Consider the following 24,047-nt stretch of genomic DNA (forward strand, 5'->3'; position numbering starts at 1 on the left):
AGAGCCCTGACTTCACCCCTATTGGCCATCTCTGGAGGGACCTGAAAATGGCTATCCACTGACAGTCGCCATCCAACCTGACTGAGCTTGAGAAGATTTGCAAGGAAGAATGTCAGAAAATCCCCCAGTCCAGGTGTGCAACACTTGTTGGGTGACGCCCAAAAAGACTTGAGGTTGATGGCTGCCAAAGATGCTTCAACTAAGTATCAAAGAGTGAAGGGTTTGAATACTTATGCCAATGTGATATTTCAGTTTTCTCTTTTTAGTAAATTTACATTTCTAAAATTTTGTTTTCGCTTTACCATTACCAGGTACTGAATAAAGATTAATGAGAAAAAAATGAAGTTCAGCAACTGTAGAATCAGGCTGCAACGTAATAAAATTGACAAAAGTGAAGGGGATCTGAATACTTTCTGAATGCACTGTATTCCTAAGTAACATTTAAAACCTGAGTATATATGAGCAAAATACATTTTTCAAATATTTTTATTAAGAATTATAAATAAAAAATAAAAATCAATACAAAATATAAATAGAGAAGTACAAGGGAAAAAGTGAGGGGTATGAAAAAGAAAAGAAAGAAAAGAGAAAATAAGTAACTTCCCTGTTCATCCTAGCAGATTAAAAACAATTTTAGTAGCTTATCACCATCTCTAAATAAAAAATAATTTCTCTTCCTCCCATAGCATCTCTCTTAAATAAAGGAAACAAAGTCCTGGTCTTCCGGTTTGCGGCGCTTCAGTGCAGGCAGGAATCCGTGACTGTGCGCGGTCCCTGCCTGTGTTCACTGCCTGAGTGCCCCGAGCCATTTGGCTTCGGGGCTAAGCCACCTTTGCAGAAGGTGGTGAAGACTGGGGGGCTCTGGCAGGGACAAGAGACATCGCATCTCTCTTCCCTAGCCGGCTAAATCTCTCTCTCCGAAGGCAGCTGAGCGGCGGTCTGTAATGGCCGCCACATAGAAGAGCTCAGCCGGAAAAAGAAAGTGCTGGAGGAGCTGTGAAGAAGTGAAAGTGATCTTTGCTGACTGGGACAAAGTAACAGTGAAAGTATCCTGATATTTAATCCTTTTTAAAGATACATCGTTCCCAGACTGAGTAAGCAGCGAATGGATATTAAAAGGAAAACTTTTTTTCTTTTCACTCTCCTTCCAAACAGAACAGCTTTGAGAGAAATCGGAAAACCCGCATTGGAGGTATGCTAAATGCTAAAGACTATGCTAATGCCAAAGGGATATGGATTTCTAAATATTTAAAGAAAAAATTTTCTTTTGCTGTGAGTGGGAAGGGAGAGGAAAAAAAATTGAAGTAGAATTTGAAAATAAGGAGCAGACTGCCTAGAATTTTAAAGAGCCACTTGAATATTAATAAGACTTCAAAAAATATATTTCAATTGGAACTTTGTGATTTAATAGTAACCCCAGAAAAAGAAACGGAAGAAAGGAAAAAGTGCTAAAAGAAATAGTTTGTCTGGATTGTTTGGTGACTTTGGATCTTTTGGGAATTTTTTTTTTTCTTTGCTTAAAAACATTCGGGTGGTTGTTTTGGGAAAAACTTTTCCTCTTTATAATGGCATTATCCGTGGATGAATGCAAAACTGAATATCAAAAATACAAAAAGGAAGAACAAGACTGGAAAGATACTTTGGGCATTCTTTTTCAATCTCTAGAAATGGCGGTACGTTCTTATGGAGAATCGATTGCGCAGCAGGATATTTGGGACAAAGAAGAAACCATCTTTGATGAACATGTGATCCTATCTGGGGAGGAGAAGAAAGGGGAAAAGAAAAAAGGGATTTTAAGACCTAAAAAAACAACCAAAAAAGATAAAAATGAGTTGAAAGGTGGATATAAGGTTAGAAAACAACAGAAAGGGGGAAAGCAGAAGAAGAAAAGGGAGGTGGAAAGACAAAGGGGTAAAAAGGGTAAGGAGAAGAACAAGCAAGGGAGAAAGGAAGAGGTGAGAAGTCTTAATGATGGGAAGCAAGATTTAAAGAAACAAAATTTATTTAGAGACAATGGGTAAATCTAATTGAAAAAGGGATTCTGTAAGGTACATAAGATTGTGTTATTATAGGCGTTTTTAGAATAAAATGTTTAAAATATAAATGAGTATTAATATGTATGATTAAAATGGTATTGACAGGGGTATTAGCCACATTCTATATCTATAAATTTGTCCTTTTGCTGTTGCTGTTCTTTCTTTTTTTTTTCTCTCTCTCTCTATAATACATTGTGTAATTTTAGGATGTGCTAAACAGAATCCCAATACAAGTTATGTGTGATATTAAGTATTATTAGGTTAGGGGAAAGAGTTAAAGGCGTCATACTCCAATCAGTGTACAGGAGAAGTTTTGTTTAAAGAGAAAAGATGAATGGATAGTTGAAAACAGACAAAGAATGACAAGTATTATGATTACTGAGATGAGATAAGTAGAATAAAACTAAGAGAGTTAAAAGAAGGAAGAAGCTATATAGAAAATGGAAAACGGTAATAAGATATGGAACGGTATATAAAAGGAACATGATTTTTGAAGTTGTGTCTGTACAATGAGTTTTAACCCGGGATCAAGCAACTTTCAGAAAAGATGTTTTATGTTTCTATGTTTTATGTTTTGTCTGTTTGTGTATTGGAAAAGAACAATGAAATTGTATAAGACAGATGGATATAAAAAATGTATACAATCTAAAGTTAAAGAGTTATAATTCTAATAAATAGAAGGAAAGGGAGTAATAAAGAGAAGTTGGGATAAGATATGAAGTTGAATAGATAAGGTAAATATATATACTAAATTGTGTTTATATGGAAATGTGATCATTTGGAATAATTCTGTCCTTAAATAAGATGTTGCATTGGTTTTTTTAGAGAAAGATTTCTTACGTTATTATATTTTATGTTTTGTTTGTTTGTATATTGTTTTGTAAAATTAATAAAATTTGCTTGGAAAAAAAAGAAAACAAAGTCCAAATTCTAGATCAATCGATCTTTTGTTACCAAAAGATTCCCTTCCAGTAAAGGGAAACAGATATATTTATTTTTAACTATGATCAAATAAGCCAATCTTGCAAACCTTTTCTAAATTTTTAAAATTACTCTTTAACTCCTTCAAAAAAGTCCTAGAGTTAGTTCACTCTTATCGTCTGAGCTTCAAAGGGAAAATTCTTCAGAATGTAACAGGTCTCTTTTGTATCAATAAGTAAAGTACAGTGGAACCTCAAGTCACTAATGCTTCTGTTCGCAGCCAAATTGTGTGGCGAACAAAAAACCCACCCGATTTTTTAATTCAAATTCAAAAATTGGGTAGTGAATAAAATAGGCATGGAAAGATTCCCTTTCCGCGCTGATTTCCCCTTTGGTGCCATTTTTTTGTTTTTGTTTTGCCGTGCATGCACAGACAGTCATGCTTTCAGTCATGACCAAATCAGGTTGTGGCCAAAATCCTGGAATGGATTATAGTTGTGACCCGAGGCTCCATTGTATCCCTTTGTTACTTCTTTAAAAAGTCTTTTCTAATCTTAGCAGAGTTCTTTTATATATCCAGAAGAAAAAGTCCAAATCAATTTCCTGTTTAACATCTGTTTATCTTTAAGGAATAAGTCATCAGATCCATTTCCATTACATTTAAATTCCCCTTCAAATTAATTTCATAGATATTCAATTTTATTATGCTTTGTCAATTTTATCAAACATTTCATCCATTCTGTCGAAAAACCTATTCCAAAGCCTACAATTTCTGTTCCATTTTCTTTTATTCTCTGGCTCTATTGTCCAATCTTCAAGGTCTCTCTATCATTAAAAAACAATCAAAGCAATCTCCATTTTCCCATCAGAAATTGTCTTTTAAATAATTCAAAATTATAATTCCAAGTCCTCTGGCTCCTTAATTATTAATTTTCCAAAATCTAGTATCCTTAAAACTTTTAAAGTCAAATTTTCACCATCATCTTTTAAGGAGGCCAGTGAATACAGTAAGACCTTGCTGATCTGAAGGGTTTTATTCTCTTTAATATTCAAATATTTTTAAAAAACCAAGTGATGAAAATATAAGACTCGGTCAAAAGTAATGTCCATAAAGTCTGGCTTATGAGTGTAAACTTGATGTAACTCTGAATCCCTGCCAGTCCACTCATAAGCCAACCATAAAAACTGCAATTTCATGATCTACACATGAGTGGCTATACAGAGTCATGTTAATGATTACAAATCTCTCCTTTGTTCCAAAGAGATTTTGCCAGCTCAGATCTGGCATTGATTTCCCTTGTCTTGTTAACCAGCCAAAGCTAGAAAGACATTGACTCACCATGTGCTTACAGGAAGTCTCCATCTCAGCAAAATACTAATTGATGTTCTTTTTTTCTTTTTAAAGTCACGTTCAATTTCTAGTTCTCCTGTGATGCTAGCTCAGCCAATTTATCAACAACCAACATATCACTATCAGGTAACAATTAAAGATTGCATTTGTTTAATATGATTGTAAATAAGGGAAATCATTAATTACACTTTTTAACAAAAACACTGAAAAATTACAAATATACTCCATTTGGATTTTATTGATTAATATTTTAGCTTTTTTATTAATTGTAATGGTTTCAATGTTTATTTAAAGTATGTATAGACCAGTGATGTCAAACTTGATTTCATTGAGGGCTGCATCAGGGTTGCATTTGACCTTGGGGTCTGGGTGGGTGTGGCCAAGCTGGAGTGCTCTGCCAGCGAAAATTGGTTCCCAATCTCCCAGCCTCCTGCAACCCTGTGAAAATGGACCTTGATGCAACCCTCCAGAGCTCCATTTTTGCTGCAGAGGGTTGCAGGAGGCTGTCTCAGCTGAAAAGAGATTGGGAGCCCATTTTTGCTGGCAGAGGCACTGTGGGCCAGTCCTTTGCTGTTTCCAGGGTGGCCCCATGGACCAGATCTAAGCACCCCATGGGCCAGATCCAGCCCACAGGCCTTGAGTTTGACACACAGATCTAAGCACCCCATGGGCCGGATCCAGCCCATAGGCCTTGAGTTTGACACACTGGTATAGAGAGTCCTTGACTTATGACCATAATTGGAACTGGAACTTTCATAGCTAAGCAAGGCAGTCCTTAAGTGAGCTGCACCCGATTTTATGACCATTTTTGCCATGGTTATTAAAGGAATCACATCATTAATCCAGCTTTGCTCATCAACTTTGATGGTCAGAAGCCAGCTAGGAAATGGTGATCATATGGTCTTGGAATTCTGTAACTATTCTAAATATACATCAGTTCCTAGTGTCTGAATCATTATCGCATGACTGGGGATGCTGCAATGGTTGTGTGATGACCAGTTGTAAGTCAGTTTTTCAGCATCTCCATTACATTGAATGGTCATTAAACATATGGTCATTAGTCAAGATGACGTGTGTAAAGTATACATTCATTGCTTTATAATTTTGATTAGAGTAGTAACCAAAAATTATCTGTCCTAGGCTCCTGCACAATGCCTTCCTGGACAATGGCAGTGGAGTATTCCCCAGGTAAGTTGAAATATGTTTTAATCTTCTTCCCACATTTTACTATTCCATTTGATTCTCCATGTAATATTCTTAAAGAACAAAAATACGGTAGTTTTTCCCTGTTCTTTTGATAAAAAATTATTGTATATGAGAAGCAGGATAGAAAGTAAAGACATGGGGCTTCCGGTAGTGATGTCATGGTGAAAGGGGGGAAGGAGAACGGTCTCTTGCATTCCTGGAACCTGTTCTTTTGCTTTTGGGCATCGTGGGCACGAATAGCCTGGAGAGCCGAGCGGAATAGAGGGGAAGCCTGGATGACGGCAAGGTGAAAGCCGATTGCCTGCCACGACAAAAGGAAATTCCTGAAATCTGAAGTGAAAGTGCCTATCATACTAGTATGGCAGACCCGAGGCCATGACTAAACCATAGATGAGAAGGAAGTGAAGAGATTACTTACAGATCATGTCGTTAAAGCTGATTGGAAACAGTGGTGATTTGCCAATAGAAAGTGAGTCCTGAATATTTACTGAAAAGGGAAGCTTCAGCAGGTGGGGAATCCCCGAGGAATGGGCAGAGATTTGGTAGAACGAACAGTGATTCAGCAAATTTGCATAGACTGAAAAGATCGAGAAAAGAGAACTTTGAGTGAAGGACTCCAGGAGGTGACGAGGAAAGATGAGCGGATATACAGAGGAGGACACAGAAAGAAGAAAGAGGATTTGAAAGATTTAAAGAAGGAACCGTAAAAGTGGAGGCAGGGAAACGAGAAGGAAGGAAGCGGCAAGAACACTGAGTTGGAGAGAGTGAAAAAACTGGACAGATATTTGATTGAAGGAGACGGTGAGATATGTGAGGTGTGGAGAGGAGATCAACAAGATAGACACTAAACTGAAGGAGATTGAAAGGAGAAAGAGAAAGTGTGAAGTATTAGAGAAGAGAAACAGAAAGTAGCAGAAGGAAAGAGAAAGTAAAGCTGAGACGTGAGGAGAAAGGAACGTCAGAGACAACAGAATAGAATTGGACTGAAGGATATTTTCTGATGGTAATGACAGTGAGTGATGAAGTTCAAAACTTTGTATTGTTGGTTAAATTTAAATGAAGAAACCTAAGGAGCTTTGGGGGGAGAAACTGGATTTATAGATATTGTTTGATTATGTCTATAAGATAAGACATATATTTATAGTTATACATCATATATATCTTGTGCTCTACAATTTACTATAATCTACAGTGATATATCTATACTGAAATATTTATACTACTTCTATACCTATGCATAATTGAGTTCTAACTTATAATCAATAACCATATTTCCTTTTTTTCTTCTTTCTGTAAGAGAAATATTGATTAATTTGTTATATTGATAAGAGTGCTATTATTTTACTTACTGAAATATTAATGAATTGTTACTTAAGATAAATCTAAGATATCTATTATTTAATAGAATTGATTAAGAACATTTAGTACATGGATTAAAAGGAATTATCGTGATATAGTATATAAATAGGATAAATAGGATAGAAATAGTGAGAAAGAGCTTGGTTGAGAGGTAGATAGGTATATTTTGTGATTGGTAGGGATATAATGAATTGGAAAGGTTTACATATTTAAAATAAGGAAAACCCGATAAATTGGGGTAGGTTCTAAAGTAGAAACAAGTAGAAACAAATAGGAAGGAAAAAGAAAAAAAAGAGATAAACCTTAGAATAGAACATAAAGTGGATGCTAGTGTGGGCAGAAGTAAATAGAAGTTTCAAAAACATGACAAGTGCCATAACATCAACCTTGAAACGACAAAGAAGACAACACCTAGCCCAGTATTGACAGTCTCATCCCATGCTGGCCAGAAGACAATCAAGGGAATGTTGGGGGCTGAAAAGCAAAGTACAACATCTAACATGCAAAAAATACAAGCATTGTTGCTGGCAATCCAAAAAAACATGATGAAGATGCAGGAGCAGCAGATGAAGATGCAGGAGAACATATCAAGGAACCATGTGGAAATGAAGAGGAACATCAACAAGCCAGAAGACAAAGTAGACACAATACAACAAACTACTGAGAAAATGAACAAAAACTACAAGTAGTGGAAATTAGAGCAAAATGAGAAGAAACTGGAGTTAGTAGATAGAAAGATGACAACAATGAATAAGGAACTAGAGGAACAAATTATACATCACGAAATGGACCATGCTGCTTTTTACTTGAGGTTTCAGAACATCATGGAGAACAAAGAGGAAGATCTGAGCACTATCATGGCAGAACTAATTGCACCAGTTTTACAGAGAGAAAGTCAAGAGATCCTATTAGAAATTGACGAAGCCTATAGAATTCAAACCAGCTATCCGAGACATAATAGATTACCACGAGAAGTCCATGTTAGGTTTGCTAGGAAGAACATACAGGACATATTATATAAAATAATGAAGGATGAACCATTAATATACAAAATAAAGAGATCCCAAAGAAAGTACGCGAGTATGGAAGAGATTATAAATTTCTGGCAATGCAATTGATTAAAAGAAATGTAGCATTTCGATGGCTTATCCCAGAAGGATATTAGTAACATGGCAGGAGATGAGGTTGAAAATAGACAATTTGGATAAAGCACAGGACCTGTATGACCAAATAGTAGGAACAGAAGAAGAAAGTAGTAGCAGGGATGAGCTGGAGACAGGGAACCAAGAAGACCAACGACAGGGACTAGGAGAAACGGAACAAGAAGGAGGAAGTAAAGGGGAAATTGAGCAAGGATAGAAGGAAGGAATGAGACTAAGAACACGCCCACAAAGAGACATAAGAATTAATAGAAGGCAGATATTAACTCGTTGGTAGGATGATGGAAGAGGAAACCAGGCTAATATCATTAAACATTAATGGACTGAACTCACCTATTAAAAGAAAACAAATACTAACAAGATTGGCTAAACAAAAAGTAGAAGTAATATGTCTGCAAGAAGTGCATATTAAAGAACCGTTTCGGAGATGCTTAGAATACTCAAAACTAGGAAGGTTATTTACAGCTCTGGCAGATCAGAAATAGAGAGGGATAACTGTATACATCAAAGAAAGAATAAAGGCAGTAGAAAAATATGTCAGAAGCAAATGTTATTAGTTGTAATTTATGCCCCGAATGAAAATCAAAGTCAATTTTATAGTAATTTACATGATAAAATTGGACAAGGAAATATATGTATAGTGGAGGATTTCAATGCGGTGGAAGACATAAGAAATGATTATATTAGTAGTAAGAAAAGGAAAATCCTGCCAATATCCTTCTTTGAGATGATACAGGAACTGAACTTGGTGGACCAATGGAGGAGACTAAATTTAGGGAAAAAAGAATACACCTTCTACTACAATCCACATAAATCGTGGTCGCGATTAGATATGGCGTGGATGAACGTAGAACTAGGAAATTAATTAGAGTCAGCAGAGATTATGACAAATGTATGGGCAGACCACAATCCATTAAAAATAATTTGGAAGGGAAGGAAAAAATTGAGGAGAAGATGGACACAAAACCCCCAGATCAGTGGCCCACAACCTTTTTTGTGCCACGGCCCGGTACTGGCATCACAAAATGATCCGCGGCCTGGTAGTGGCATCAGCACGCATGACAAGGCAAGGCGAGCCGAGCGACCGGCCAGCCCAGCCGTCCCCCGCTTCTCCCCGCCACCTTCAACTCCTCCTTTGTACCTTTTTTGTGCTTTTTTGTGCTTTCTTAATCTCCTCTGCCATCAGGACGGCTCTTCGTTCGAAGCCGCCCCCCCTTCGATGAAACTAAGGCATGAGGATTCCTTCAGGACCCAAACACCGCTTTCCAACCGGAAAGCACCCGCTAAGCATCTGATCAGCTCCTTGCCCTGACCTCAACTAACACCCCCCCCCCTTTCTCTCTTTCCTCTCCCCCCCACCTCCCCTCCAGGTCTTCCCCAGCGACCCTCCCTGCACGGAAGCCTCAGATGGTGCTTTCGGGCTCTTCCTCACCCCCCCCCCCCCCAGCATGAGCTCCTCTGAGCTGTGGGCTAAAGGTGGCAGGGCTCCTCCGGGCTGATTGCGCAGGCACCTGACAGCTGGGGGGGAGGGGGGGGAGAAGAGACCCTGGGCGTGACGTGGGTCCACTTTCCTCCCCATGGAGAACTTTTTTGCATCCAGCATGGGTAGTTCGGCGAGAGGCGGCAGCTCTATAACCCCAAAGGCAGCTCTCGCCCGGCATCAGCGTGCGCGCACGCCCACACACAGAACACTCACTCAAACACCCACTCACTATCCCCACAGCGCGAGAATAACAGGAATAATAGTCTTCCTCCCCCCCGCACTCCCCCCGCCACTAGCCTTGCGGTTACGACTTGTGTCCCCGCTCCTTGGCTCAGTTTTTCCTGCAACTGACTCCCGTCTCACACTTTTGAAAGAGCGAGAGCGGCCTGAGGAGTCATTGAAGCATGCCCCGTTGGGGGGGTGGGGGGAGAGAGAGAAAGGCATATTATTACATGAGGTTTTTAAACTCGTGAGAATGGGCTTTCCGGGCAAAAACCGTTTATTTACATCTGGGCGGCCAGGAATCATTTGCAAAACCGCTTCACCTTCACCAGTCCTCTTTGCAAAGTGCCACCGTGGCTCTTCCTTTTTGCCTTTCCCTTCCCAAGGCAATGTGGGACTGGAGCCGCGTGGAGCCGCACCGGGCAGTAGCAACTCCTGACTCAGGGGGCCTCCGAGGGGAGGGGAAGGAGAAGAAAGGGGGGGAAGGGGGGGCAGGGCTGATTCCCCCCAAAAATCGGAATTCCAAAGAATATCATGTCTGTCGAAACAAGATGGCGGCACCCAGCAAACCGGTGGCCCAGTAGAAAATGATCCATGGACCGGTACCGGTCCAGGGCTCGGTGGTTGGGGACCCCTGCCCCAGATCATAAAAGAGAAAGAATATGTGTCAAAAATTTAAAAAGAAATGGAGTTCTTTTTTAACGAGAATACTGTCCAACAAACATCCATACAGACATTATGGGACACAGCAAAAGCGTATTTAAGGGGAATAACAATAGCCTGCATGGCTAAAAGAAATAAAGGTGGGAAAAACAAAACAGGGTATAGGAGTAGATTAAAAAGTTAGAAAGCAGACTACAAAAAACACCACAAGATGAGAAAATGAGAAGGGAGATGATTTTAGTTAAGTATAAGTTAAATATTATGAACCAGGAAGAGAGAGTAAAGAAGATCAAAAGAGCAAAACAGATTTTTTTTTGAGCATGCTAATAAGCCTGAGAGATGGTTAGCCCATAAGTTAAAAATAGAAAGAGAAAAAAGGCTGATTCAGGAGTTGGGAGATGAAAATGGAAAATTACAATATCGAAGGGCAGAGAAGAAAGAAATAGTGCAAAAATATTTTGAATAATTATATAAGAAGGATAAGATGAACAAAGATAATATAGAACAATATTTGAAAGAAAAAGGTCTACCGAAAATAAGAGAAGAACAAAGGGCTATACTAAATAGGGAATTAACACCCATAGAATTAGGTATGGTGGTTAAAAAAACAGAAAAATAATAAGACTCCCGGGTTGGATGGTTTCCCGGCAGAAATTTATAAATGTCTGTATGAATGTTTCGCACCAGTATGTTAGATCTGTATAACGATGTATTGGAGCATGCTAAGCTACCCGAATCATGAACAGAAGCATATATTTTGTTAATCCCCAAAGAAGACACTGACCACAACTAAATTAAAAACCATAGTCCAATTTTGTTATTGAATGCAAACTATAAGATATTTGCAACAAAAATGTCTGAAAGGTTGAAAGTAGTACTAAATGATCTTACACATTCAGATCAGAATGGTATACCTTCCAGACAGATGATAAGTAACACGAGAATAGTGCTTAATGTATTAGAATACTATGAGGCCCACCTGGAAAAGCAGGCAGCACTGATTTTCTTGGATGCTCAGAAAGCATTTGATAATCTCGATTGGCAGTTCCTAATTCAACAGGTAGAGAATATGGGGTTTGGAATCAAATTTAGAAAATTGATAAGTACTGTATACTCAAACCAAAAAGCTAAGGTGATTATAAATGGAGAGACTATGGAAATAAGGAAGGTTGTATGGCAGGGATGTCCAATGTGTCGCCTGTGCTTTTCATTTTGACTCTGGAAGTGCTATTAACCCAGATCAGACAAAACACAGAAATAGGTGGATTGAGGATTAAAGGAGAAGAATATAACGTATAGGCGTTTGCAGACGACCTGGTGTTTTTTTATTGAAGAACCAGTGGAGACAGGGATAAATTTGTTACAAGAATTGGAGAAATATGGGGCAGTAGCAGGATTAAAAATTAATAAGGAAAATCAAAATATGAGTTAAAATTTTGACAGAAAGACAGAAAAAAGATTTAGAAGAAAAAATGGGATTGCAGGTGGTAAAAAAAAACTAAATATTTGGGAATTTGGCTATCAGGGAGATGTTCCTCTATAAAGGAGGACAATTGTAAGAAATTACTTCAACATATGAAGGACCTGACAAATTAGGGGAAACTACAACTATTTTTATTAGGTCGGATAGCAGCGATAAAAATGAATATTCTACCGAAATTACTATAATATTTTCAGACAATTCCTAAAAATTGGATAAGAGATTTTTTTCAGGAGCTAAACAAGATAGCTACGAAATTTATATGGTTGGGTAAAAAAGCATGAATAAGCCTAAAAACGCTGCAAGATAGTAGAAGTAGAGGCAGCCTTGGACTCCCAAAAAGGGAACTGTATTACCAAGCAGCAGTACTATTGTGGGTAAAGGAGTGGATAAATTTGAAAAAGGAAAGAATTTTGGCAATTGAGGACCTCCAAGCAGGGTGGCATGCCTTCCTATGGGACAAAAAAAAAAAAAAACCAAGACACATTCATACTTTCATAGACATTTGATAAGGGAATCACTACTGAAAACTTGGGAAAAGGTTAAAAAAAACATTATATGAAGATACCAAAATGTATCTCACCAATGGAAAATGATATTATACCCAAATACGAGGGATACAAGGAAAATGGTCAGATATGAAGAATTATTAGATAATCAGGGGAATTTAAAAACGATTGATAAATTAAAAGAACAAGATATAATTATAGATTGGTGGTCATACTTACAAACAAAATTTAGGAAAGATTTAGAAGAACAAGGGATAGAAAAGGACTTGCAACAACTGGACCAAATTTTGATAGGCAAGGAGATAAAATTCATAACAAGAATATATAACTATTGTTGGAAGTGGAATTAGAAGAGGAAATAGTAAAGGGATCAATGATTGCCTGGGCAGAAAATGTAGGGCATAATATAAATTTAGAGGATTGGAAAAAATTGTGGACTGATAACTGCAAATTGACATTGTCAACAGCATTTAAAGAAAATCAATATAAAATGTTTTGTAGATGGCAACTAGCTCCTGCAAGACTGGCCAAAATGTATCCAAACACAAAAGCAGAATATTTGAAGTGTAAATATAAAGAAGGAACGTTCTTCCAGATGTGGTGGCAGTGTTCAGAGGTTAAAAAATATTGGATGAGGGTACAAAGATGGTTATTAGAAATTACAGATCACAAATTAGAACTCGAACCAGAAATATTTTTATTAGGAATAATTAAGGAAAATTGAGCAAGGTCATCCAATACGTCATTATACATATCATAACTACTGTGAGAATAGCCTTCACACAGGGATGGAAGAAAGAAAAGATACCATATGAAGAAGGCTTGATACAAAAAAATAATGGATTGTGCGGAACTGGATAAATTCACAATGGAATTAAGAGGCAAAGATGATTCGGATTATTATGTGGTTTGGGATAGGTGGTACAAATGGGTGGAGGATAGAAATAAGAGTTGATGTTTATGTATAAAAGGAGATATATGTATTAATAGCGACACAAACACTGTTAATGTGAATAGAGATTTGTATTTTTGTTTTAAAAATAAAATCATAATTAACAGGAAGTAAAGACATTAGTACCTTTTATGATTGAGTAATCACTAACTATAGCTTGTTGAAATCATGGTTACAAACAGGATTTTGATGTAACATGCCACATAGTTTTCTGATTATTCCTGGCAACTGACTTTAAGAATTAAGGTTGATAACATGTTAAGTTCCTCAGTCATCCTCTTCTCAGTGAATCTCAAACAGATAAATTCATATATTATATTGAGAAAAGATTGCATCATTTCAAGACTTTTTAAAAATAATGCTATTAACAAATGTACCATAGGATGTCAGGATATGGATTATGTTTTAAATCAAACAATTTAAATTTAGGAATGTTTCAAGGTCATATAATGTGTTTTGTTATTAGAACCTTGCTATTTTGACCTCAAAGCTTTTTCCAAATAATGGAAAGACATTTGATTTGTGTGAGCAACAGTGCATTCTCTATTATTGTTTGGTGCATTTAGCTGTCACTAACCAACCATATGTCATAGTTTGGATTGCTTTTTAATTGCTTATATTTTGGAAGATAAAAAATGGACTACTTGCATAGAGAAGAATGTTGAAAAATAGGAGAAAAAATTTAAGTAAGCTGTTCAAACCAAGAGCTAGTTGCATACATGCATGCACATATTTTTCAGAATACACTATTTTTAAAGAAAATCTGCAATCTTTATTAAATAATAGCTCAATACTAGTAGGAAATTTTAAAAAGATTTTATAATGATTACTACAAATTACTAAAGCAATGTCTTGATGGAATTTCAAGTATTCTGAAATAACTTTTAAGGCATATAGTTGTTAAAAATAGATTTAATTCACAGCTCAAACGATGAGCCTTTCCCATTCACTGTACATGCACTTTTTTCTGTTGCATTCCATATCATTGTCTTCACTTTGTTCTCAGCTGATGGGCCTGATAGATTTAAAGTCTTTAAATTATATTGATGTTTTAAGAAAAATGTCCAGAACACTGTTACCTTGGAGAGGAATCTGTTGACTGCAATGATTCAAAATAGAGACATTAACAATGGGAGCAGCAATGGAAAGAGCAAATATAACATTAATGTAGCTTGTTTGCCAACTGAGTTATGAACAGAGAACACATCAATTCAGTAGTGGGGATATGCTCTATACTCATTTGAAATTAAGGCATATGAAAATATGTATACTGGAGGACTTTGAAAGAAAATCAGCTTTATGTGTCTTGCTTGGTTTATAACTTGTTCAGAGAGCAGTTTCCATAGACTGATGTTAGAAAGCAGCATCCATAACAGAGATACAGTGATATGAAATTGCTGAATGAATAATGGGATGCATCTTCGAACCATTTTGTTGATTTGCTGCATAGATCAGAGTAACCCATGCTATAGTCATGTTTTGCATGTCAGAATGACATATATTTCTTTTTTAACTGATGAAGAAAATAGAGAAAAACATTGAAGTAGCTGGAAAAGCAAGAAAAAAATGTTTTTAACCACATTGAGATATATTGTGAATCTTTTGGACTAAATTTCCTTTTATTGGCTGATGACCTACGTTGGCATATCTGATTAATAGGGCTTTTTCAATTTTGTGGATATATTTATTTATATATAAAATGTAGTCAAAGTAAATAATGAATTTTAAATTAATTTCCTGATGTCATTGAATTATATGGTTTACATATTAAGTATCCACAGTTATTTTATCTTATTGCTTTTAGTCACCTGCTTCTCCTACTTCATTCTTTTACCTTCATCCTTCTGAAATTACTTATCAACCATTGGAAATTGCACAAGATGGTGGATGTGTCCCTCCTCCTCTTTCCCTAATGGAAGCTGCAGTTCCAGAGGTATTTAGATTCAGTAAAGCATTTTTATCTGCTGTGTTCAATCTATGATTTTTAGATTATTTTTTCCACAGATAATTCAACTTTAAAACAGGAGAGTTTCTTTGATTAATTGAGAATACATCAAAGGGGTTTGGGGAGTAGGAGAAAGGTGCATTTTAAATTCAAGATGGTCTACCTTCTGGTAAATATAAACATTTATTTCAAGCTAGATAATGGGTTTTCCACAAGGGGGCAGGATTAGCTTTATTATGGATTTGTGTAGCCTTTTCTGTAGCCTTTTCTTAAAATGAACAACTAGTATTCATCAGTACCAGGTAAAGTTAAAACAAAAGCAATATATGTTAAAATTATTGTTAGTTCCTTGTTTGGGGGAGGAGTAAGTGGGAAAATCACACAGATTTTGCTCCTCAGTTTATTGATTGCAGTCTCTTTGTCATGAAGAATTTGGAGAGAACTGTTTAGAATTAAGCCGACTAATTTATCTTTTATCAGTATAGGACATTATGTTTTTGTATTACCACTTCTCAATTTAATTTTTATTACTGCTGTTATAGACCAACAGTCTATAAACTAACTTTTATTTTATAGAATTCAACATATTTTGAAAGCTTATATATATCCATTCTTGTTATTGGAAGGCTCATTGTCATTACATAGGGATATGGAATATGCATAAATAAATTATCAACCAGTATCTCCCTCAATGAGATAATATTCATTAGGATTTGTTTGTACTTTGGTTTTTATATTTGTTTGTGAGGGTAGATTACAGGACAAAGTACATGGGGAGTGAGCCCAGGCTAACAGGGTTCTCTGGACAAGGAGAAAGTGGCAAGATTATCTACTTGAGCTCTGGAAGATAACTGCTCACATGCAAATTTGCAGGAGTTAGAGAGGACAGATGGGTGACTTGCTAGTAAAGAGCTTGGAGCTGAAGGAGAAAATATGCTCACAGCTTCAAATGAAATCTGCCTAAATGACACTCAGTTTGTCAACTTCACTATCATTAATTTTGTAAAGGAGAATAAATTTCCCCAGTAGATGAATATTTTAAGAAATAAAATTTATGAAAATTAACAGATAAACAAAAGCAGATGATGAATGGACCTGTAACAATAAGGGAAGTCTATGAAGCTATAAAATAAGGAAAGCTCTTGGCTCAGATGGATTGCCAGTCTCCTATTATAAATGTTTTGAATATGAACTGTTGAAACCACTTCCCTTTCTGAAAGGAGGAATGAAATACAACATTAATTCACAAAGAATGTCAGGACTCAAACTTAGCAAAAAATTATCAGCGAATATTATTAAATAATGATTATAAAATATTTACAATGATTGTAGCTGAAAGGTTGAGAAGTGTCCTGCAAGATTTTATATATGAAGACTTGGTGTTGCTATTTTGCGTAAAAGACAATGAAGAGATAATAGAAATATTATTAATATTTCAGAATTTTTACAACATCATAATGAAAAATAATCCACATTAATCTTTTTAGATGCAGAGAGACCTTTAATGATGTCTTTGTTGACTAGGATTGCTGATTTCAAACTATTTTGCAGGCAGTGATTTGATTTGGCTGAAAGAGTGGGTATTGCTGAGAAGTAAGAAAATGTTATAAAAATAAGTATATAACCTGAGATTCAGGTGGTGTGGCTTTTTATGGTACAACAAAGTAAAAATTAATGTAGATTTTAAAAATCATGTGAGTAGTGCCATTTTAAGCATTTGGAATAAATAAAAGCCCCTCTTGTATATATTGGTCTCAGCACAAGAAACGTTTTAAGAAACAGTGGACAAAGAAAAATGGTTAAAATAACAAAATGTGTTAGTACATGAACATAGAGAACTTAAAGATGAAGTCAAGAGAACAATTGACTGCAGTGGGATTTGCAGTCATTTGTTTATGTCACAACCTTACCTTTTTTTTTTACAAGAATGCTTCTAGGTGTTGTTTATATAAGCCCACAGGCTTTTGTAGAAAATAAAGGTGCTGGGTAATTACACCAGAGTTTTGCAAGTATTTTCTTCCCTTTAAAAAAAAAAGGTAGAAATAAACCAGGGCTAATGGATGGAATGCAGAGAATTTTTACTTTCTAATAAAAGTGACAAGGCAGCTGTTACCAAATAGGCAAGTTTTCCTGTCCCACAAGTAATCAATTTATTGAAACCCAAAGAACATTTTCATAGAATTCCAAATGTGCTTGCCAGTCCAAAAGACTAACCCAAATTGCATGATGATGATAAAATTAAAAGTATGTAAATTTGGAGGGGGAAATGTTAAGACTAGGATCAGTGAGGTTGACTAGTTGACTTCTAGCTTAGCAGAATGTGAAAAAGGCTTTAAACTGAAAATCCAATTTTGGTTGTTCTTATGCTAAATATATATTTAATTCTAAAAGGAAATTGAAATATTTGTTTGCCTATCAGCCATATACTGATCATGGAGTTCAAGCAGCATATCACCAAGTTTATGCTCCAAGTGCCATAGCCATGCCAGCCCCTGTGATGCAACCGGAGACTATTAAAGTAAGGCTTGTAATTTTTTTGTACCAGTTGATGTGTTTTAGAAATCAGGAAAAACTCAAGTTGGAGAGATTATTGCAAAAAAAGGGGGAGGAGCGTAATACCTTCTTTTCCAAACAAAAAATAGGTTGGGTTTGGATCCAGCTTTAATAAATGAAAAGCTTTTGCTGTTTAGGCATGGTTTAATTCCTTAGAGGTATCCTGCTAGTAAAAGAGAAGCAATTTGCCAGAAATATATCATCATCGGCTTTGTACTCTCCAAATATATCTATCCAAAGTTTTCCCATATAATTTAGAAATTCCAAGTTTTGGGAATTATTGTAACATAATGACATTTTTTAACCTTAACCTCTTTCCAAGAACCTAGCAATATATTTTAATTTCCTTCTTTTGTTTCTGATATTCAAAGCAAATTTTCAGAGAATGTAGATTGCTATAGGGAATCCACAAAAAATTCTACCTCCTTTATTGTCACATATATTTGCTTTTCTTTGACCCTTTAAAGACTGGCTATGTGATACAGAAAAATTATACTACATCTTCTGCCTCCTTAAGCAATGTATAATACTCTCACAACATCACCTTGATATTTTAAACAAGATTTCTATGCTCTGATTGTTGAGTTTCTGTACAAGTATACTTTACATACAGGATAGCACTCTATTGATTCTGATCGTTTTAAATAACTTGTACCGTTCCATTGCTGTGCACTAGTTAAAAGCAGGGGTGGGATTCAGCCGGTAAGGACCGGTTCGGGTGAACCGGTAGTTCCAGCGATTGTTTGGCCTACCACCCACCCATGCTCTATTCTGTGCTATATTTCCTTTGTTTGAAGCCCAGCTGATCAGCGCGACAGCCCGGATTGCCACGCCTCATCTGTTTCTACTCATCCGGGCTGCAGTAAAAGGTAAGTTTGCCTTCTATTTTTAAAAGCACTGTGTGCGCGTAGCACATGTTTGGCGCATGAAGTGTGCACACACGAAATTTGTGCCCACCGAACTGGTTGTTACACCGGTTGAATCCCACCACTGGTTACAAGTACTATCACATCAAATTTCACATATATATTGTCACATCATATTTCTTCTGAGTTATAATCTCTCTTTAATTCTATGTCCTCTGGGCATTGATGTAGAAAGCTGAGGTTTTGTGTAGCACAACCTACTGTTTTAGTTTTCTGTGAAATTCAGAGTCCCAGCCTTGTCCTTTTGCTTCTCCCTTTGCATTCTGCTTTATTGACTCCAGTTCTTGGCTGAGTATATGGTTCTGGGCCTTCATCACTCCCCTCCCTTTTTTTTTTTTTTAGTTTAATGCCATCCTGATGAGGCTAGTAAGAATATGCCAAATATTTACTTTTCAGGCTTTGAAGATGTAGCCCACCTTTCCCCAAGTGTTGTTTGTGAAGGTGGACAGATTCTGGTAGAATCCAAACCCTGCCCCTCTGTATTACATTTAGGTAGCAATTTGTAAATACTTGCCAATAAGTTATTTTGATTCAACTTCTGTTCTCTTTATTTCGTAGCTCTTTTTTCTTTTAGGATCTTTTTATTTTTCCAGTTATTTGCAAATATATTAACTCAAATATATTTCTTCCTTCAATAAGCAACTCTTGTCATGTCTTGAGTCCTTTTTGAGTCCTGGTGTCTTACGTTTGCATATGTAATTGGATCTTTCTTACTGCTATTATCTTCAAAATAAAAAGCACTTGATGGTGCTAGTTGTGAAATCATTAGATTTATCCTTGCTTTTAAGTAAGTCCAACTTTTTAATAGATAACAGAGATTAGGAACAGTTTTTGGCTTCTCTTTTGTATCTTGCAAAACTTTGAATTTTACTCTTGTTTTTTTTTCTCCCATTCCATATAAAAGGATCAATTGACCTTTGCCAATCCTGCATTTATTTATCCAGAAATTAAGATGCTGTTTGAAATAAGAAATTTATCTTGGCTAGTGCATTCATTTTTATTAATGCCTTAAGTCATAGCCAGAAAATCTTTAAAGATTTTTCTCCTAAATACAATTTTGTTTTATTTTTTCCCATAGTTTATTTTTTCCCAATTTTTTTTATTTTTACTACATACAGAAAGAGCAACAATTTCAATATTTATATAAACAAGGTGTCTGATTACAGTTAATTTAAGCACTAGTCATCATTATCATCATAATGTTCATTAGTAGTGATCATATAATAGCAGTATTTTCTCAACATAATATTAATACTTAATTATTAATACTAAAACATATTGACAATAAACATACCATAATAAACCCTCATGGTAAAATTAATCATTTGCTTATAATTATTAAATATTCTAAGTTCTGTTTCTGTTATTTAACCATAGATAAAACAAATCCCATGTTTCAAAAAAAATTCTGTATCTTCTCTTTAATTTCTATTTCTATTTCTGCATGTTCTAGTTTTTTTTTTTTTTTACTATCTTCTTATCTGTGAGGATCTTCACACCTTTCAAATATTGTGCAAAACAATTCTGGCCACTGTTAACACATGTAATATTAAATACATAGTCCCTTTATTATATTTTTCTGGTATGATACCCAACAGGAATATTTCTGGTTTTAAATTTACATGTTCCTAGTTTACTGAAATTGTTTTGAAATAAAATTTTGTTATATACTACTGTCAAGTTTAGTCCTAAATATGTCACTGGAGCTTATGTTATCTCACAGTCAGATTTTTTAAATGAAGTTTCTTTCTCAGCAGTCTGTTTTGCTTTTATCTTTGGGTTTTCTTTCATTGGTTTAGTATTCGGAAAAGCTACTCAAATCTTTAAGTAATTTCATTACCTATTTTATGGAGTTATTTGGTTTTGTGATTGCTAATAGTATTTCATCTGCATAAACTTTCATCTTGTATCCTTGATTTATGATGAATAAAAATTATGTGCTTATTCTTTTTTTTAAAACAAGTTTTATTCAATTTTTCCAAAACAAAGAGAAATAAAAAAGCTCTTTTCGGTGTACAACATAATTCCAGATCACCACTTTTACATGCAAATATGACAATAATTACCTATTCATTTTCTACATTCAACTTCCTATCTTATCCATTTTTAACTTAATTCTCCAATTTTTACATAAGGAACAAACAAATTAATCCTGTTCACTAATATTTCATTTTAAACATCTTCTCAGTTCATTTCAATTTATTTCAAATATTTCTTAAACATTAACATTTCTTTTAAGCATGACCTTTTTCATAATACTCTTTTCTCATTTAAATCACTAATAATTCCCATATCTTCATACTTGTTAACTTTTAATTCTTTTACCTGTCAGGTTTGCAATTCCATTGCATATTCTTTCCATAATTTCTAGATTTATTCAAGCTTTTACACACAAAATAAAACATGGATTTTCCCTCCCCTTTAACTAATTTAGGAGTGTCACCTCATTGGTTTAAATATACCTTAATTCCCTCATCTTAATTCCCAATATACATTTATTTTAATTAGTTATAATAATAATTCCCTAAAAAAGAACTACATAACACTGTACTTTTCAGTCAGACCAAAAGAAAAATAGCAGAAAAAAAGCAATTAATCCATTTCACTAGTCCTAGTCACTGATATTAATCTCATTTTAAAACATCCTTGCAATTCATTTCAATTATTTCAATATATATATAATAAACATTAACCTTTCTTGTAACAATAAAAAGAACATACATTCATCTATTAAAAAAAAAAGCAGTGCCCTTCCCCCTCTCAATAGTCTATATTCCACTATTGTCTAAATAACTTGTAATTGCAAATACATTCTTATTATCCCTCATATCAATGCGGAATCCCCTTTCTTAACCATTATCCCTATGTATTTTAAATAAACCATTTTCCCATCATTTTACAATTCCCATATTTCTTTCTTTCCTGTTCCTCATTACCTCTCTTCCCTTTTATTTTCCCAAATCTTTTCTCCCTCTGATTTATATCCCTCTCCCTCTTTATATCTTCCTTCCCCCTTTTATTTTTCTGCTGTTTCTTCCTGTCTTTCCCACTTTTACAGGTATTCCCCTTTTTAGTTACTTTTTGGAATCTCCTATTTTAACCCCCCCTCTTTTCCCTCCTCTTTGATGTATTCTTTGCATTAATTGTCTATTTAAAATGGCTTCTTCTTGATCTGACTCCTCCTTCTCTGGAGTTTCTTCTTCATGTTCTTCAATTGCCATTTCCATAGCTTTTAACACCGAGAAAAATGATTCACCTCTTGCATCTAGTAATTCTTTCATATTTTTAAGCATCATTTTTAATTCCCGCAGAAATGTCATCGTTGCACACTCTTGTATCTTATAATTTTTAAAATCCACAAATCAGCTTTTCTTTTTCTTTTTTCTTCTTCAGGCTTTCTGAATTTGCAACTATTCCAACACTAGGTTTATACCAAAGTCACCAAATTAGTCCAACAGTTCATCTTTTCTTACTTTTTGTTTTATTCTAGTTCAGCTTTCACTTTCTGGGGTACTTGTTCTGTTGTTTCAATAGTTCCTTTTCATTGTACCAAATCAAGTTCATAGAGAAAACAGAAGTTTTTTCTTTATATTTTCCAGTTTAAATTTTTGTCCACAAAATGGCATTCTCCATTATACAAAGTCCTCACCCTTTCTTTCCTCCCGCTGTTTTATTGTTAGGGGTTTTCCAAGCCTCAATATTCCAGAACAATCAAATCTCCAATTTGTATATTTCCCCTTTCTTTTTAATACTCTTAAATCCAGCTTTGATTTATGCCTGTTTGTTGCCAATGTATTTTAATTCAATTTATTTAAGTTTCTTATCCCGGCTTCTTCCTCTCCTGGTTCGAAGCCCCATTCAGCTGTCAAAGTTATTTTCTCTCTTTTTTTTTTCCTTCCCTTTTTAATTCTGCCACTTTCTTTTCTTTCTTAAAAATTCTTAAAGCATCAGTCCCGGGGTACCTTTTATTTAGTTGTTGCGCCAAATTGTCCCAGTTCTTATGTTGTCCACCTCCTTTTCCACTCCTGCACAAATCTTAATCAAGCTGAGTCGTTCTCTTCAGAGTGGCCATTTTGGACCACCATTCGATCGTCTTCGGGGGGAAAAAATGCCAAGCCCAGGGGGGGGAGATGCAGTTCCCCTCAACCTGGCTGGCAGCTTCCCCTTACTCCACCGCTCCTCTGAGGCAGCTTCAGCCCCTAATCACAATGATTGGGGCTCTCTGATGAAAGAGCACGGACTGAAACCGTGGATAGTCGCTGTCCCCGGTCTGTCAGCGAGAAGGCCTTAACCGGAACCACTCATTGCAAAAATAATGTGCTTATTCTTGAGGGATCTTGTTGGCTAAGATTTCCAGAGCGATTACAAATAGTAAAAGCAAGTAGATAACTTTCTCTTGTGATTTTGCTAATGGAAAAATTTGCAGAATGTTCCATTGACTATAAAAAGCTGTTTCAAAGGGTATTACTGGGCTGTTACTGGTAATTATGTATTTCTGCAATACTGAAGAAAGCTAATAAAAGTAAAATAACCAGTTTGTGTAATAAAAAGTTGAGATTCAGTTTGACAAATAATCCAGTTTGATAAATTATAATTAAAGATGCCAGCATTCAATTTATTTTTGTTAGTAGTTTATCAAGGTAAAGAAATGAATTTAGTTAATGGGATTGTTTACATCATGTTGTAAATTACGGTATTGTCTTTTCAGGCTGTATTTGTATTTGCTCATTTTCCTTTTGGAAACTTTTTAATTGAACATGTTTAGCAAAATTTCATGTTCTTGTTTAAACTGTATTACAGAATGTGGTTTTGTGAATGTAGGGTTTTTTTTTTTTTAGGAAGCCAGGATACATTCGGTGAGAAGAAATTTTTCTCATCCTTCATCTATGAGTTTGAAACCTCGATATGCACGAACTCCTCATTTTCACTCTAGAAAAGATTACAGAACAGATGACAGTATGCTCAATACTTCTTCCTCTATAGACTCTGTTAAATAAAATGTTAGGTATCTACCAAATGTGTTAACTCTTGAAGGTATGTAATCTTATAGCATCTTATATTTGCTGAATACAAAATTCTTCTCTTGTGTAAGGGTATTAAAAAACTTGCTCTTATGAATATAAAGTTAGTAAACATAAACTGCAGGATAAAAATCATGGTTACTGTTATCAATTGGTATACTACTATGGTGACACAGACCAATAATTTGTAATATGCATACTGTGCATATATTGCTTGTTTTGAACAATACATTTTAAAACCAGCATCTTTATAGTGTAAG

At 35.4% G+C, this 24,047-nt stretch overlaps 1 protein-coding gene across 1 annotated transcript in view; it reads left to right on the forward strand.

Annotated features, from left to right (window-relative positions):
- BOLL (boule RNA binding protein) overlaps positions 1-23,864 on the forward strand; it is a 47,936-nt gene extending 24,072 nt beyond the window's left edge. The window contains exons 7-11 of the mRNA XM_026696845.2: positions 4,363-4,434; positions 5,449-5,496; positions 15,147-15,275; positions 17,707-17,805; positions 23,605-23,864. Of these exons, the coding sequence (XP_026552630.2) occupies positions 4,363-4,434; positions 5,449-5,496; positions 15,147-15,275; positions 17,707-17,805; positions 23,605-23,763 (507 nt within the window). The 3' untranslated portion in view covers positions 23,764-23,864. The remainder of the gene's footprint in view (positions 1-4,362; positions 4,435-5,448; positions 5,497-15,146; positions 15,276-17,706; positions 17,806-23,604) is intronic.
- Positions 23,865-24,047: the final 183 nt, after the last annotated feature.

Source organism: Pseudonaja textilis, chromosome 1, assembly GCF_049901715.1.
Source record: "Pseudonaja textilis isolate UNSWEBS1 chromosome 1, rPseTex1.2, whole genome shotgun sequence".
Lineage (NCBI taxonomy): Eukaryota > Metazoa > Chordata > Lepidosauria > Squamata > Elapidae > Pseudonaja > Pseudonaja textilis.